Here is a 17,787-nt window from a genome sequence, read left to right on the forward strand (position 1 = left end):
GCACTGCTATAATTTAATGAACTCTCAAATGAATTCAGGGAAAAGGCTTCGGAAGGTATCGTTCTGCCCGTGTTTTGTGATGATCAAATGGTACATAAAATGTCTTTTTTCTGACAATAGTAACTAGAGTGTTCAGGTCAAGAGAACTAATGGCTCCAATGTTCTAGGCACAGATTCAACCTCAGGGGGGGATAGGAAGTTTTAAGTGTCACATTCTCAATGTTCTTATATATCTAATTTACGAGAGTAATTTAATGGCATTATAAAGTTTAGAAAAGAAAATCAACCACCATCCCACTACCCTAATGTTCTTTGGGAAAAATTCAGGAGGGGAACTTTCCAGGTAGAGGAAACAGCAAATACAAAAGCCTTGGGGCAGGCATGAGCTTGGTGTGTTCAAGGAGCAGAGAAGGCAGCGCAGCTGAGGGTAGCAGCATTCCACAGGCTGATCCCAGTCTCTTGCTGGACATCTTTGTGGGTGTCCATCCAGTTCACGAACCAGCAACCTTCCTTTATCTAGTAATCCTCCTCCAAACAGCCTACTTTCCATACCCCCTCTGCAAGCATGCTAACCCACAAGGAGGATGTGGTGTGGACCTGGTGTCTGTGCAGAGGGGAGGAGATGATGGATACAATTGGGTCCTCTCTCCAAGTCATTTGGAATTGGGACAGGATAAGGGCCAAGCAGTCTCTGGAAAGTTCTGTGACCCTGGAAGCAGTGGAAAAGGTGCTCTCTACTTCAGCCAGAGGCAGTGGAGGCAGGTCAGTAGGAAGAGCAGCAGGGATTCAGAGCTGAGTCAACAGTCAGCTTGCTGATGCATCCATCCTGACAGCGGGCAGGATTCCTGCCTCTGGTTCCAGGGCACTTGCCCCTACCCCTATCATATGTTCTCAGTTCTTTAGCATAGGCTGATTTGGGTCAACCAGTAAGAGAAGTGTTTTGAGTAAGAGAATTCTGCGGTCAAATAATTTGGGAAACAGTGAGTTAAATAAAATGTAATAGCTTTTTATGTGCAGGACTTCGCAGAGCCTTTAATAGGATTGTGTACATCCAAAAAGGAACTCTCCAAATTAAAAACAAAAACAAGAAAATGCAAACCTCAAGTGAGCTGCATTTCCTACATTGATTTCTCAGGCTACACTGGGAAATAGTGTAACAGTGTTAGGCGGGGAGGCTTTCAGCTTCCATTTTGGCTCAGTCCTGGAAGGCTGAGGACGGTAGACGAGAGCCCAGCCTTTCTGACCAGGAACACGCCTGTTACTGAAAACGTTTTATCCAGTAAAGAAGGACAAGACCGGAGAGAGCACAATACCTGAAGGGACAGAAAGAGAATATAGTTAGTTATCCTCTGGTTGTTGTCCGTTGGGTCCAGCCTTTCAATGAAATTACTGAAAGCTCAGAATCATCCCAGTACGTTCGTCAACTCCAAAATCACTTCCACTAATGGATGTGCCCACTCCCGCGAGCCGCCGAAAGCGTATGCCCACTCGCAAGACGATTTACCCTCGGCGTGTGGGGACTGAGAGTCCTCCGCCTTGATCATTCAGGAAAGATTAGAAGCCATGGGCTTCCCGACTGACCCCCAAGCACCCCAGGGCTTGCCCTTCATCTGTCCTGTGTTCACCCGTCACCCGCTGTGCTGGTCACTTGGGGTGGGAACTCGGGGTCTGACGATGCAGGGAATCCAGGTCCAAGCTGACACCCGACAGAGAGGGAATGCAGCGCAGAGGGCGTTGCGGGGGCAATAGGGACCCTGCGCCTGGCTAGCTGGGGTCGGGGGCCAGGTCTCAGCTTTACGAGCCGGAGGAGGGGGCAGCGATGCCGGGCTCTAGGGGCGGAGTCAGGCCCACTGTGGGGTGCGGAGGCCCGGAGAGCCGGTCCGTGGCAGGCTCGGACGCCCAGCTCCCAGCCCATACTAGCCTGCCTACTGCAAACTGGGTGTAGGAAACAGGTTTTGTGTGATGTTTATCCATGGCAAGCATTCGTCCACACCCTCGGGGAGTCACGCCCCGCCTGGGGCGGCACCTAGAGCAACGAGCGCTCTACCTCTACCTCTACCGGGGCGTAGCACCTGCGCCCTCCGCTGACGCCTGCGCGCGAGGCCGGGTGGGGGGCGCCCAGGAGCCGGCTCCTCCGCAGAACCCGGCGACCCCCGCCCACGGCCCCGCCCCGCCCCCGCGACCCCGCCCCTCCACGGGCCCGCCCCCCGCGACCCCCCGCCCCTCCAGGGCCCCGCCCCCCACCCGCGGCCCCGCCCCGGGGGCGGAGACGTCGGGAGCAGGGGGCCCGGCTGGGAGCCGAGCGCGGCGGCCGCGCCCCGAGTCCGCAGACCCAGCGCTCCCGGGCGGGGCGGCCTCGGAGCTGAGCGCCCGGAGCGCGGCGGCGGGTCCCGCAGGGCAGGTGCGGCGCGGCGGCTGGGCCCTCGCGCTTGGCGGGCCGATGTGCCCGCGTGTCGGGGCCTGTGGACCTGGGCTCAGGTGAAGCTCCGGGAAAGGGCGACACGGCGGGGCGAGATGGCGGACGAGCCCCGCGCCCCCGGCGCCCCGGGAGGCCAGCGCGCACCCCGCCCCGAGCCGCGCCTGTCCAGCCAGCTGCTGCCCGAGCTCTACACCTTCGTGGCCCGAGTGCTGTTCTACCTGGCTCCCGTCTACCTGGCCGGCTACCTGGGGCTCAGCATAACCTGGCTGCTGCTCGGCGCTCTGCTGTGGATGTGGTGGCGCAGGAACCGGCGCGGGAAGCTCGGGCGCCTGGCGGCCGCCTTCCAGTTCCTGGACAACGAGCGCCAGTTCATTAGCCGGGAGCTGCGGGGCCAGCACCTGCCGGCCTGGGTGAGCGGGGCCGGCCGGGACGCGACGGAGGTCGGAGGTGGGGCGGATGCTCTGGGAGGCCCGGAAGGGACCCGCGGTCCGCAGCCCCGCGACCCGCACCCCTGATGCCCGGCCAGGCGGCGCCCCCAGTCTCATCCCCGTCGCCGGCCCCGACAGCTCGGGGAGGGGGAACCTAGGCTTCACTGAAGGGCCCAGAGCCTGGGAGAAAAGTCACGGGCGGGCCGCACCCAGGAAAAAAAAACAAGGGCGTCTGGGGCTTTGCAAAGTTACCCGGGAGGGAAGCAGGAGGCATTTATTCCACCCGCCTGTTGATTCACAGGAAGAACGTGGGGCGCAGGACTAATCCGCAAACGCAGCAATGATAGAAACTGCAGACTAGTTGCCTCAGCAGAGGTCGGGATAGACAGAGGGGACCCGGGCTAGAGATGGGGTGGGAGGCTGGATCCCCAGCTTCTCTTCCTCCCTCAGCCTGGCAGGGATGCTCAGACGTGCCCAGACACGTAAACACATTCACACTCTACAACTACAGACCTATCTCCTCCGGCTGTGAAATGGCCAGGACCGTGGTTTCTTAAATGCTTCTGGCCCTGAGAATCACCTGGTCCACTTAACAAAAATAAGTTCTTAGCCCCACCTCACAACTCCCAGGTGGAACTGAGGCACCTAGGTGAATCGGGGATGAGATGAATTTGGGAAACACAGGCAAGTCCCAATAGGCATTGCATCCAAGATTTGGTCTGTGCCAAAACTACACTTCTAGGTGCTTCTCTGATTCTTCCAGATATACTCAGGCCCACAGGGGGGGATGTCATCAAGTGTCAGCATGGTTTGCTTCTTCTGAGGCTTCTCGTTGGTTTGTAGATGCCTATCTCCACCATGTCTTTATATGGTCTTCCCTCTCTACATGTCTCTGTGTCCAAATTTCCCCTTCTTATAAAGTCAACAGATTGGGTTAGGGCCCATCCTAATGACCTCATTTTAACTTAATCACCTATTTAAAGGCCTTACTTCTAAAAACAGTCACATTCTAGGGTGCAGGGGTGGTAGGATTTCAACATACAAGTTTGGGGAATATGGTTCACCTCGTAATACTGATATTTAACATATAGATTGACAGTTCAGTTTTATAAATTGGTTTTTATATATTGAGGATGAGGGAGCCAAAGCCTTCTGCTAAGGGTGCAAATTAAAAAAGCACAATGACAACTTTCCTAGGGTAGCAGCCATGGGAACAGTATTTGGGGCTCACCTCTCAAACTTGGTTTTCCTGATTATTCTTTGGGGGCTTATCCTGAAAGATCTGGATCCATAGAGTAGACCTGAACCTATCCACACTCCTTGCTCATTGTTGAGGGAGTCTTGGATGCCTGTCAGACCTCTGTTGGGACCCCATGGTGGCTTCAATCCATGAGGGTGGGCTGTGAGGCCTCACCAAGTGACAGCCCTCCCTTTCTGGCCCTTGTGGTATTAGGGATGGAATAAGCAATGTTTCTGAAATGGAGGCAAGAATCAGATCCTATAGTGGCATTGACATGCCCCAACCACCACCACCTGCCCCCATGCATGCAAACACCAGGAGCAACATGAAATTAGCCAACAGGTTGTTCAGCCTGATGGGTAAGACAACACAAGAAGCTGCCTCACCTCACACACTGTACCCCAGGCCTGACCCAGCTGGGTAAAGGGACACACCGAGGAAGGTGATGGCGTCTCTCCTACCAAGAGGACAGCTGGGGGCAGGAAGTAGATGTATATAGGTAATTGCCATGGAGGTCTCCGAGGAGCCAGAGATAAAGAGTCTCAACAAGGTCCAGTGAGGGGTCGAAAGTATGGAGTAAAGGACATCCTGCTTGATTTCCATCTCAGATTTCACCAGACCATAGCCTCCCACTTCCTTGGCAGAGTCCTGGGAGGGACCTGGCCTCAGCTTGCATTCTCCAGATTCTCCTGGCTGGCTTAAGTGGCCAGTTTGGTGGGCCAGGCCTGGATTGCCTTTTGGATTGAGGCAGTGGTGCTACAAAGCTGGAGGAGGCTTTTGAGCACAGTGTGGCCAGTATATAAGGGAGCACCATGTGGTTTGGTTTGGCTCAAGTGTGTGGTAGGGACCTGATGAACAAGGAGCCAAATAGAGGGGGGCTTGATGGAGCTTGGGCCTGATTCTGAAGGCTGCAAAGAGCCTTCCTTGGAAGGCTTCCTGTGGAAGGCTTTGGAAAAATCCTATAATAAGCAGCATGGTGGGGGAGAGGGGAGGGGAGAGGAAAGCTGGAAAGACCAGATGAGAAATTGATTTAAGCCAAGATGGTGGTAGTGGGGTCAGGGGAGGGGGATGAGAGACGTGTAAGAGCGGGACTCTGGGTGTTTGGTGGCCTCTAGATTAGTGTGAGATCCAGGAATCTTCCAGGGTGTTTTCTGATCTGGGGAGCTAGACATCAGAATGAGAAGCAGGTCTGGGGAGGTTGGTTGTGTGAACACCTAGAGCGAGCAACTAGATGCAAATGTGGGCTTTTCGCCTTGCCTCGTGAAAGCTGCCAAGCCAGAGAATGATGCCGAAAACCTGGAAGCCACTTGATTGAATATTCTTCTGATCTTGTCCCTGTCTTTCGAGGAACACATACAGAGACGTGGCTCTAGGTGTGGTGGGGGCAGCATGACTCTTGCCCACGGTTTTAGATCATGAGTGTCTTTATCCTTACACAGACCTTTTGGTGTGTCTTTGTCCCTGTTTTGAGAACTGATTTCCTTGCATGGAAGTGGGGTCTATGACTTATGACCTCCTTTGGTATCAAGAAATATTTTTACAAGTTAACGGCAAATCAGCAGTTGGCAGGGAGGGGTGGGGTTAAAGAAAATTGAGGGTCTTGGCTTCCACCCTTGGGCACAGTCACGCAAGTCATCCCCTCCACAGCAGCACCCAGGGAGGGGGATGTGGGGAATCCAGCCTGCATGCTGCATAGACAGGGCATCTTGTTCTAATTTGCACCAAGCCCCTGTGAGGGGGTGGAGGCCCGGGCCAAGCTGAGCTGGAGCAAGTCTCCCCTGGCAGGCCACTGCTAGTTCTTTTTTTTAAAGATTTATTTATTCACAAGAGACACAGAGGCAGGAACATAGGCAGAGGGAGAAGCGGGCTCCCTGTGGGGAGCCCAATGTGGGACTTGATCCCAGGACCCCGGGATCACGACCTGAGCCAAAGGCAGACACTCAACCACTGAGCCACCCAGGCGTCCCGTCATTGCTAGTTCTCATTGGAGCAAAGACTCCTCAACACCTCGCTCCACCCTGCTGCCTCCAGGTGATCATTGGTATTCCTATCCTTCGCTGAGCCTCAGTGTCCCCACCTGTAAAAGGAGGTTGTTTCTGGTCAAAATTCACACAGCCCTGCCTTTCCTTTGGTTCCCTTCTATGGAAGAGATAGCTGGAAGAAAGGGTTCCTCACAAGTAAAGAAGCCGTGGATGCTCTTATCTGGTGAACGTGGCCTGGCCACTTGGAGAGAACAGGCCAAGCTGCCCTCGCTGCTCATGCTCTCACTGGAGCAGTAGCTGCCACTTGCTGCTCATGGGCGAATGTTTGGTGTGTGTGAATGGATTTTGATATATTTTTATATAAATCTTGCACACAGTTCTTAGATATATTTTTCAAGGCATAAAGAGCCTCTTCCATCAGCCCCCCTCACCAGGGCTGGGGACTGTGGATAGCATAGTGACCAAAGTGGAGTCCTTGCTGCCCCAGAGCTGGAGAAAGCCCAGCCCCACCACTCCTCTGGCCGCAGCTCGGGAGGTCGGTTCCGCAGGCCGCGCTGGTGGGCCGTGAGCTGCTGGTGGAGAGGAGGCCCGCGTGCACACTCAGCGGGGCTGGCGCTGCATCCTCAGTCTCCCAGGCCTTCTAATGCCACCTTTCCCCAGAATGACACTCATCACCAAGTGTCTCGCCAGCAAACATGTCTGTGGTCTCAGGTCTAGCCGGGCTTGCTCTCCAGCCAGCTGATAGCAATCAGTTGGCAGCTCTGTTAGGGACAATTAACCCTGTGTATCTGCTGGGATGGGGCTGGGGGCGGGGGCCGATGTGATGTGGTGGCAGGTGCGGACTTGGAGTCTGACGCTCATTCACTGGGGAGCCTTGAGAAGGTCCCCTGGATCCCTGATTCCCCTCTGAAAATGGCAAGGCTTTAGGAGAGGCCCTGTGGAGTCTTCTTAGCTGTTGGAGTCTGCTATCATTAATCAGAAAAGGTTGGCTTTTCCGAAGTGCCTCAGGCCCACAGGACCCTGTTCGGTGGCATTTCTTGGCTGCCCATCATCTAAATGGGTGCGCCCTGGGAACATCAGCTAGGCAAGCACCAGGGTTAAGTGAACTGTTCACGCAAAGCAGTGCGCATCCCAGGGCTCCCAGCAGTGTCCCCGGGATGGTCCCCTCCGACCCTCCCTGCCAGCCATTCAGGCCGAGGACCAGGGTTGAGGGCTTTGCTTTCCTGGGGCTGAGTCTGGCATTCCTCCCGTGGGTGGAGCGTGGAGCAGCAGTCAGCCAGCGCCCAGGCTCTTGTGGTCTGTCCTGTACTGACACTTTTGTTAATTAGAGGAAGTAAATGCAATGACAGCGCTGAGCTGGCCGCTCAAATTAGTTCAGTTCTTGGAGCCGGAGCCGTGGGACCTGGTCTTAAACATCTGCTTGGAGTTAGGGGACTTCTTGTGAGGTCCCCGCAGCCCTGGGAGGTCATGCGAATGGCTTGAGGTCAGGCTTGTCCTCAGGAAGGAAGAAGCAGAGCACGTTTTAGTCGTGCCCCTTGGGTCTCTGCCCCACGTCTTAGTGATGCTTCATGGACTGACAATGTCTTAGGCCAGGATTGGGCAAGAAGAGGGACGGAATATGGGCGTCTGCCCCTCCAGGCCCAACCCAAGGATCTTAGGCATCCGTGTGTTCATTCCTGTACTCTGTCAGGAAACATCTGTCGAGGGTTTGTGATGTGTCAGGCACAGTGCTGCAAGCTGGCTGATGCTGTGAGTGCCACACGGTCCCGCCCTCAAGGAACCCCTGGTCTACATGGGGAGTCAGACCTGCTAGAACACCCTTTCCTGACACAGTGTGATCAGTCCTACGAGGTGGCAGTGCAAGACCCTGGGAAAGCCTGGGGGAGGGGGCTGGTCCAGGCTGGAAGTGGCCCACGAAGTGACACTTCTGGTGTTGCTGGCTGTGGGAGGGGGTGGGGACTCTGGGCAGGTTTGGTCACTTGAGCTCATAATCTCATTCTGGGGTGAGCAGCTTCTGGGCTTCAGGGGACAGCAATTTATGATGCTCGAGCTCTCACAAGACAGCCCATTGCATTAGGGATGAGGGGTGGAATTTTGCTTCAACAGAAATGTCCACAGCAAAGTACCTCTGCAAGCTAAGTACCTGAGGACCTTAGTAATAGTGGGGGTGGGTTGAGGGGCATGTGGTAGACAAGGCCCAGGAAGGTGACAGTTACTGTCACACTCTACTTTTTTTAAAATATTTTTTCTCTTTTTTTTAATAATTTATTTTTTATTGGTGTTCAATTTGCCAACATACAGAATAATACCCAGTGCTCATCCCGTCAAGTGCCCCCCTCAGTGCCCGTCACCCATTCACTCCCACCCCCCGCCCTCCTCCCCTTCTACCACCCCTAGTTCGTTTCCCAGAGTTAGCAGTCTTTACGTTCTGTCTCCCTTTCTGGTATTTCCCACGCATTTCTTTTCCCTTCCCTTCTATTCCCTTTCACTATTATTTATATTCCCCAAATGAATGAGAACATATAATGTTTGTCCTTCTCCGACTGACTTACTTCACTCAGCATAATACCCTCCAGTTCCATCCACGTTGAAGCAAATGGTGGGTATTTGTCATTTCCAATGGCTGAGGAATATTCCATTGTATACATAAACCACATCTTCTTTATTCATATATTCCTGAGAGACACAGGGAGAGGGGCAGAGACATAGGCAGAGGGAGAAGCAGGCTCCCTGCGGGGAGCCTGATGTGGGACTCGATCCCAGGACCCCAGAATCACGACCTGAGTCAAAGGCAGATACTCAACCACTTAGCCACGCAGGCATCCCTGTCTCACTCTTCTTTCATGGCCACCTGTGCAGTGGGCAGGAAGAGTGGAGAGCTGATCGCCAGCTTCCATCGGCCTCCGGTCCACGGCAGGTTGAGCTAGCGCTTCAGTGGGAAATGTCCCCAGTCACTCTGGTGTGAGCTGCCCCCTGGAGGCCACAACCCAGCTACACAGAGGAGAGGGGGTGGGGAACTGGGGCTCAGCCTGCCCTCTCTCTGTCCTGACCCCTTACCCCTCCATTCAGAGTTACTTCGGGGAGAGATCCAGGGAAGCCTAGAGCTTCTAGCCCCAGTGTGTTCACATGTGCTTGAGGAAAGTGATTCCTCTCTTCCTCCCCCTTTACTGCAAATAGTGAAGAGTTAAGGTATTTCCTGCTCCAGTGGAAACTGTTAAAGGGAGAAGCCCCACTTTCTTCACCCTGCCTTCCAAGCCAGGCCACACGGGGAGTCAGGGCCCGGCTCCTGCAAGCTGTCTGTCTCAGGGAGCTTGGGGTGGCCTGGCTGCTCCCGCCTGAGAAGCCCCATCACAGTATGCCAGGAGTCCTCTCGATGCTCACAATAAAAAAATAGGGAACTTCTCAGGGACACAGGATGTTTCAAAACTCCAGAGTCACCCACTCCATTCTTTGGCCCATGTCGTGTTTACTTTTTTTAAGTCTCTGGTTATAAATTGGTTTAAAATCTGGTTTTTCTGGTTATAAAGGTGAAAGTAGTCCCATTGTAGAATATTTGGAAATGGCCTAAAAAAATTAGAACACTGTTTATAGTCCTTCCACACAGAAATACGTCATTCTATTTGCGTATACTTCTTTTCTATTGAAGATGTATGAAAACTGTTTTTATTTATTTATTTATTTATTTATTTATTTATTTATTTATTTATTTATTTATTTATTTACAAGAGACACAGACAAAGAGAGGCAGAGATATCTCATAGGCAGAAGGAGAAGCAGACTCCCTGCAGGGAGCCCAATGCAAGAATTCATCCTGGGACCCCAGGATCACAACCTGAGCCGAAGGCAGGCGCTCAACTACTGAGCCACCGAGGCATCCCTGAAAACAGTTTTTAAAAAACTTGTACCCTTTTCCCCCTGTTTTTTTTCTATTATTAGCATTATATTATAAACATTCTCCAAAAAAAACCTGTTTAAGGATTACAATATCCTTAATATGAATATACCCTACACTGCTGAACCATTTCGTTAGCTTTGATTATCTGCTATTTCCAAGCTTGTCCTCCTTACGGGCTAGCTGAGGCAGGCAGTGTTTCCTGGATCTGTCTGGAATTTGTCCCTCTGCCTTACCAGACTGACTCTCTTGATCAACTTCCAGTGCAAGCTCAGGCCCCCACAGCACCTGGAGCCTGTGTCACACCCCACTTCCTTCATGGGCTTGCACCTGCCTATTCTTGTGTCTGACTTTTCCTCCAGACTGAATGCTCTTCTAGGGCAAGGTGCATTTCCTGCTCCATGTCTGTACCCACATTTCCTTGCTCGCTGCCCAGTACATAGGAGGCTCTCAGGAAAAGTCTGTTCCAGGAACACTACAGCGAATGCTGCAGGAACCTTAGTCCGTGTTTCTCAAGTTTCTTACTGTGGATTCCTACATGTTAAACTCCTATGTCAAAGCTTAGAACACCTTGTGCCCCCCAGTGGCTCAGTCGGTTAAGCATCTGCCTTCAGCTCAGGTTATGATCTCAGATCCTGGGATTGAGCCCCCCACGTTGGGCTCCCTGCTCAGTGAGGAATCTGCTTCTCCCTCTCCCTCTGCTCCCCTCCCTGCTCATGTTCATGTTCTCTTTCTCTCAAGTAAATGAAATCTTAAAAAAAAAAAAAAAAAAAAAAGCTTAGGGACACCATAAAGATTCTCATTCCCACTTCACTGTGGCCTTATCAGCATCGGGAATTTCACTTTTTGGTCTCTTAAGGCTTCCATCATTTTATTACAGTTTGCAATAATTGCATTTTTTTTTACAAATTAAAGGTTTATGGGAACCATGCATCGAGCAAGTCTATATGTGCATTTTCCCAACAGCATTTGCTCACTTTCCGTCCCTGTGTCACATTGTGGTAACCCTTGCAGTATTTCAAATTTTTTCATCATTATTCTATTTGGTGATCTGTGATTAGTGAGTATGACTCCCTGAAAGCTCAGGTGATGGTTAACATTTTTTAGCCATAAAGCATTTTTTAATTATGTACTATTGCACACCTAATAGACTACAGTGTGGTGTAAACCTAGCTTTTATATGGGAAACTGAAAATTTCATTTGACTTGTTTTAAGTGAATATTATTGTAATATTGTATAGTCACTTCATCACAGTGGTCTCGAACCAAACCTGCAGTATCTCTGAGGTATACCCATACTAGTTTGATAAGCAAGAAGATATGTTTTTTCACCTTGGGGCATGACCAAACCTAACTGTTGGACTGCATTCTCTGCTGATTCACCATTACACTCAGGTCTCCTTGAAAAACACACCCATGTGGACAGCTTGGGGCAGCCCCTCCATGCTCCAAGCCCTTGTTCCTCAGCAAAGGGTGACAGGCTCCTGGCACCAGGATTCTTGTCACCAGTGACTACCTTTGCAGTTTTATCTGCTCGGTGTCCTCCTTCTACTGGCTCCTGTTAACTTGGGCCAGGCTGCAAGCTGGGTGCATTGTTCAAGAGCCTATGGATTCTAGAACAGCATTAGATGGAATTTCAAGTTGGCCAAATAACTTTTTCCTTTAAAGCACTTTTAGCCGGGTAATTTTAAGCAGAATAGTGGGCAGATTTAAAAGCAGTTTTTATGGTTAAATGTGTACCTCTCAAGAACAGAGAGAAAAATGGGTCAAAGTCTGTACTTAACCAGGAAAAAAGTATATGAAATGAGGGACCATTTTCCAGTAGAGGAGGAACCACTAAATAGGCACCATGGAGTAGGGACCAGTCTCCAAAGACAGGAGCTGGCCTGAAGCTCCATGTGGCCTCCCTGTGGCAGGACATCCCTGTGGAGCCCTGGAATGAGGGGGTCCTCTCTTCTTTGAGCATGGGAGGCAGTTGGCATCAGTTTGAGTCCGTATGTGTGTGAGTGTAAGGATGCACACCAGAGCAGAGAAGAACCAGGAGGCTTTTTCCCCAGCAAAGAAGGTATCATTGTGTGGACGTGTGATTCTGTGGCTGTGTCTGTGTAGTTCTCAGGGCACGGGTCTCAGGTCTTCGGGGTACAAAGAGACACACAGACCCTCCTGTGACAGGGAGTGAGCCAGGTTCGCCTGGTGACAGGCAGGTCCTTGAAGTGAAGCTGGCCGATCCCGCCGCCTCATGAGAGGGTCTGGTGCCCACAGCTGCTGTCCAGGCCTCCCAGCCTGGAGGCCTGCCCAGGGCCCTGCCCAGGCTCTGGCACTGATTGGGGTGGCCATCTCTCTGGCTCCATTTCCTCACTGCTGTGGGATCATTTTTCCTAAAGGGTTTAAGAAATAAAGCACATGACCACCTGGGGATGAAGCATGGATGTGGGGTGCCATGGTGGTGGCCTCTGCGAGCCTGGAATTTCGACTTCTACTTGAGTTTGCTTTATAGTCTGCCTCTGTTCTCTGAGCTCTCCTTACCGTCACTGCCTTAAAAATGTTGTCATTAAAATATGAGCCCACTCTGCCTGGGAGGCCTTGGCCCAAGCACGCGAATAGCAGAAGATGTGAGTTTAAAAAAGGGAGGCCTTAGGTGGGGCCTGAGGTCCCCTCTTTTTAAGCTGCTCTGAAGAGCACTGTCGAGGGGCGGGTGGGGGGAAGGAATCCAGGGTCCTGGTGATTTGACCACCAGCCTGGGCAACTTTACAATTTCCCAGGCCTACTTTGGAGACTTGCTCACACCTGTAATGCATCGGTCAGGGTTGTGTTCGTGTTTGAGGGGTGAATGAATGCTAGAGCTCTGAATTTGTCTCCATTTAGATTCATGTTCATCAGCTCCTGATTGCAGACCTGAGTGGGGTCGGCATTGCAGCCTCACTTCCCTCCATCAGAAGAGACCTGAGGCTGGACCTGTGCCCCTCAGGGCCCCTGGCAGCACTTCCTGCTCCTGCGGCCTGGCTCTATGGGGGCTGGGAGGGGCTCACATTTTTAGGGGTAGGGGAGGCGCCAAAGCCAGGCCCACTCGTGATACTGTGTTTTTCATCCTTTTCATCCACTGGCTCTTGCCTCCCTTTGCTCTTTGTGGCACAAGAGTTATTCCCTTTGTAAAAGAACCGGGGCCCATAAGGTGCTGGTAAGGATTTGATGACAAAGCCGTATTCTCCCAAGAGTGACCGCTGGAGACACGGATGGGGACTTGGTTAGCCTCATCAGGAACCCCGGGGGCGGAACGGTCGCCTTCTTCCAGGGCCTGAGCAGGTCCTCCAGCCCAGGGAGCCCTGCCCGCCCAGACTTCCACACCCCTACACCCCCGTGACCTGAACCACCTGGGAGACCTGGGAGCTCGTGAAAGGTACAGGCCTCCGGGTCTCTGCCGAAGGTCCTTAGGTTCCTGAATCTAAATCTGCGAGGGCCCTTACCAAGAACCCACGTTTTAAGGAGCTCTGCAGGTGATGGGTGAGCCCCCTGCCTCAGTCTGCCCCCTGCATTGCCAGGAGGTGTGGGTGTCTCCCCACCGGCTGGTCCCGGAGACTCCCGGCCCTGTGAGGTATTGGGACCGAAGTCCAGTGGCTTTAGGACTCAGCCCGAGTCTGGGCCAGCAGTTATTTTTTTTTTTTTTAAGATTTTATTTATTCATGAGAAAGAGAGGAAAGAAAAGAAAGAAGAAAGAAAGAAGAAAGAAAAGAAAGAGAAAAAAGAAAAAAAAAAAGAACCCGAGACACAATAAAGCGAACCAAAACGACCATCCGTATCACCTCAACTCCACTGAAGGCCTTTCCGTCCTCCGTCATTGACGGAAATAAAGAAAAGGAAAAAAAAGAAAAAGAAAGAAAGAGAAAGAAGAAAGAGAGAGAGAAAAGAAAGAGAAAGCAAGCAAGCAAGCAGGCTCCATGCAGGGAGCCCGACGCGGGACTCAATCCCGGGTCTCCAGGATCACGCCCCGGGCCGCAGGCGGTGCTGCACTGCTGGGCCCCCGGGCTGCCCGCCAGCGATCTTTTTACGCCTTCCCTGTGTCCACCTCGTGCGGGAAGACGTGCACGGAGGCTCTGATTGGGTCCCCTCTGCCACGCCTCCTTGCGGAGCCCCCTCCCCATTGGACAGTACCACGCAGGCGCTTCGCGGCCATTGGACGCAGCCTGTCCGCAGGCGCAGCCCTCAGCCAATCAGCAGAGGCCAGGGAAACCGCCCTCACCTGGGTCCTCCCGCTTCAGCCCCAGCCCCCTGCGCTGTGCTCACCTCTCCTCGCTTTTTCTAGCCTCCCTTCTCGGTTTCCCTGAGTGCCGAGCCCCAGGCCGCTGGGGTCCCGTAGAGAATTTGCTGGACTTTGGGTCAGACAGAACTGGACACGTAGCCCGATACTGTTCTGGGCATGCACCTGCGGACAGAGGGGTCACAGTGTCTGCACCTCCCGCGTCCAGACACCTGCCCGCAAGCATCCCCGCTTCTGGGGCATTTACCGGGGACGGTGCCCAGCACCTCGCATGCATGGTCTCACGTACTCATCTCAGGAACTCCGTGGAATTGACAGCATTGTGCCCCTCTTGTGGATGAGAAACCCAAGGCTGAGAGAGGTGACATTTTATTTTATTTTTTTAAAAAATTTTATTTATTTATGATAGTCACACACAGTGAGAGAGAGAGAGGCAGAGACACAGGCAGAGGGAGAAGCAGGCTCCATGCACCGGGAGCCCGACGTGGGATTCGATCCCGGGTCTCCAGGATCACGCTCTGGGCCAAAGGCAGGCGCCAAACCGCTGTGCCACCCAGGGATCCCGAGAGGTGACATTTTAAATGCACAAGGAATACTTAGACACTAAAACGGACTTCATAGGCTGACACTTCAGGCCCAGGAGGCGGGGAGCAAAAGGTTTGACGGCTGGGCTCAAATTATATGCAGGAGAAATAGGAGTTCCGGTCACCCGGGTGATCTGGGCAGGTACCAACTGGGCTCTGAGCCTCCCCTCATCTGTAAAGTGAGGATGATTGTGGCTTTGCTGTGCACGTTATGGGGTGTTAGGAAGATGAAATCAAAGTATCTGTGGAATGTCCTTTGTAGACTCTTAAAGCGTGGCCTACCAGTGAAGACTCCGGTCTCATGAGGGCAGTCCCCTGCTAAATTAGACTTTCTACGAAAGAGGAAAACCTCGTAGTTACATACTTACATAGGTGTTCTGAAGAGGAGTGAGGAGGCAGGATGGAGGAGTACAGACTTGGTGGTGAGACAGACCTGGGTCTGTGTCTCAGCTCTGGCACTCCGGAGCTGCTGACTGTGAGCAACCTTTCTGAGCCTTAGTTTCTTTATCTGTGCAATGGGGCTGATAAGGGATTAAGGTGAGTTCTAAGGGATAGGAGATAACATGAACTCAAAAGGTTTGAAAATAGGATGGGAAAAGATATAACTGGGCAACTTTGAAACAAAAGTAAACTAATGGCAATTTTAATTAGACAAAATAGAATGTAACTCAGACACCTCCTAAAGACCAGGGTGTTATAATCCTAAAAAGAATAGTAATTAGGGCAGCCCAGGTAGCTCGGCGGTTTAGCACCGCCTTTGGCCCAGGGTGTGATCCTGGAGACCCCAGATTGAGTCCCATGTCAGGCTCCCTGCAGGGAGCCTGATTCTCTCTCTGCCTCTCTCTCTCTCTCTCTCTCTCTGTGTCTCTCATGAATAAATAAATAAAATCTTTTAAAAAAGAATAGTAATTAAAAGGTAATCTAAAAAAAAACCGGTAATCTAACTGTTAGACATGTATGTACTGCATAATATAAACTTGAAATGTAAACCAACAACCTGACACAACTACACAGGGAGGTGGATAAACCAACATTTGGGCTTGGAAACTCTAATACATTCCTCTCTAAAAATGATAAATCAAGTAGACAAAGAGGAAATAAGGATAAGAATATTCAAAGGGCATGATTTTTTTTGCAAAGGATATGATTAATAAGTTGATCATACCTGCAACAGTCACAGAAATTAATCATGCACTAGGCCACAAAGGAATTATCAATATATTCCGATTGATTGCCATCCTACAGACTGTGCAGACTATAAAGAAATGGAATCAGAAAACAATAAATAGCTTTAGAAATCTCACATGTCTAATTATTTAAAATTATTCTATTAAAAAATCATTGTTTCAAAGGTAGTCATAATGAAAATTACAAAAAAAAAACAAAAAACGGGAGCTGAATAATGATGAAAACACTATGCCAAAAATCATAGGGGAATTTATAACTTTGAATTTCTCATAAACCAAAAACAAATAAAATTTACAATTCTAAGAACATAAAAGAGCAACAGTTTTAGATCAGAGAAGTAGGGAAAGAAATAATAAAATTAAGGGTGAAAATGAACAAAAATTTTCATATGAATGCAAAAGGAAAAGAAAATTATTAACAACAACCAAAACTAGTGCTCTGAAAGATTAATACAATGGACAAAACCTTTGTCAACCTTGATCTATTAATAAAGAGAAAAAGATGAAAATAAAATCTAGAATGAAAAAGATAACTACAGATAAAGCAGATTAAAAATAATAAAATATTATAAATAAATATCAGTACATTTGAAAACCTAGATGAACTAGTTACATTTCTAGAAAAATATAAATGCCAAAATTACCATAATAAGAGATAAGTGGACCTTTATACACCATTAACCACTACAGAGAGAAATGGTAATTTCCCACCCCAAGAAAGCTGTCTTTATAGAAACTTCACTGATCAGAAAATTCCTATTATTTACAGGTTGTTTAGAAAATAGGATATGGAAAAGCTGTCCCACTAGTTTTACAATTTATTATAAAATCTTTGTAGCAAAACTAAATATGAATTGTACAAGAACAAAAATTGTAGGTACCGCTTTGAATTGTGAGTGTATAAAACCTAAATGAGATATCAGGCTAACTAAACGAACTGCTTCAAATGGGGCTTATCCCACGAACTAGAGACAGTTTTGTTTTATAAAGGAACATCAGTTAACTTGGCCACTTTAGTGGATGAAAGGGGAAAATAACCTGATTATCTCAGTAGATTTGAGAAAGTGCTGAATATAGTTCAATACCCATTTATAATGAAAGCTCTCAGAAATTTAGCTCTCCAAAAGAACTTCCTCAATCTGATCAAGGCTGTCCTCTAAAAATCTACAGCGAAAATCATGCTTCATGGAAAAACTTCCATTTGATGTCAGGAACAAGATAGAGCTGCTCGCTGTCACCACCACTGCGTGGTGTGGTGCCACAGGGCTTGGCCTGTGATGACAAACCTAGGAGAAATAAGAAGGATGAAGATAAGAAAAAAAAGGTTATTGGAGATTATAAGGATCATGTTGCAAAGCCGCAGTGATTAGAACAGTGTGGCACTGGCCTACAAACAGGCAATAAAGCCATAGAGTTCAATGCCAAGTCCAGAAACACACTGGAGGACACATGAGAAGCTAACGTGAGGAAAGGTTCTTCAGAAGTTAGGAAAGACGGGATCTTTTTTTTTTTTTTTTTTTTTTTGAGTATATGATAGTAGAAAATCGCCTTAGTGGGAGTCTGTATGCCTATCTTACCTGCTGTAAAAAATTTCGGACAGATTAAAGACCTTAGTGCAAAGCTAAAATAGAAAGTCAGCAGTTAAAAACATGGAAGTTGGAGTATGGAAAGACTTTTTCAAAAGGCCAATTATAATGGAAAAATGACTAATTTGTCTCCATCAAACTGAGGAAGCATTGGGGCTGAGTAGCTGTTCCCTGAGTGGCTCTCTGACATCCTCCCCTGGTCCGGGACCTACCC

The 17,787-nt window shown here is 50.1% G+C and overlaps 1 protein-coding gene across 2 annotated transcripts in view; it reads left to right on the forward strand.

Moving 5' to 3' along the window:
• The first annotated feature begins 2,499 nt into the window (after positions 1-2,499).
• The window catches only part of ESYT3 (extended synaptotagmin 3), a 46,693-nt gene continuing 31,405 nt past the window's right edge, over positions 2,500-17,787 (forward strand). For both annotated transcript variants that reach the window (XM_038571013.1, XM_038571012.1), the window contains exon 1: positions 2,500-2,829. In XM_038571013.1, coding sequence (XP_038426941.1) covers positions 2,515-2,829 — 315 coding nt within the window. In that variant the 5' untranslated portion in view covers positions 2,500-2,514. The remainder of the gene's footprint in view (positions 2,830-17,787) is intronic.

The sequence above is a fragment of the Canis lupus genome, chromosome 23 (assembly GCF_011100685.1).
Source record: "Canis lupus familiaris isolate Mischka breed German Shepherd chromosome 23, alternate assembly UU_Cfam_GSD_1.0, whole genome shotgun sequence".
NCBI classification, from domain to species: Eukaryota; Metazoa; Chordata; class Mammalia; order Carnivora; family Canidae; genus Canis; species Canis lupus.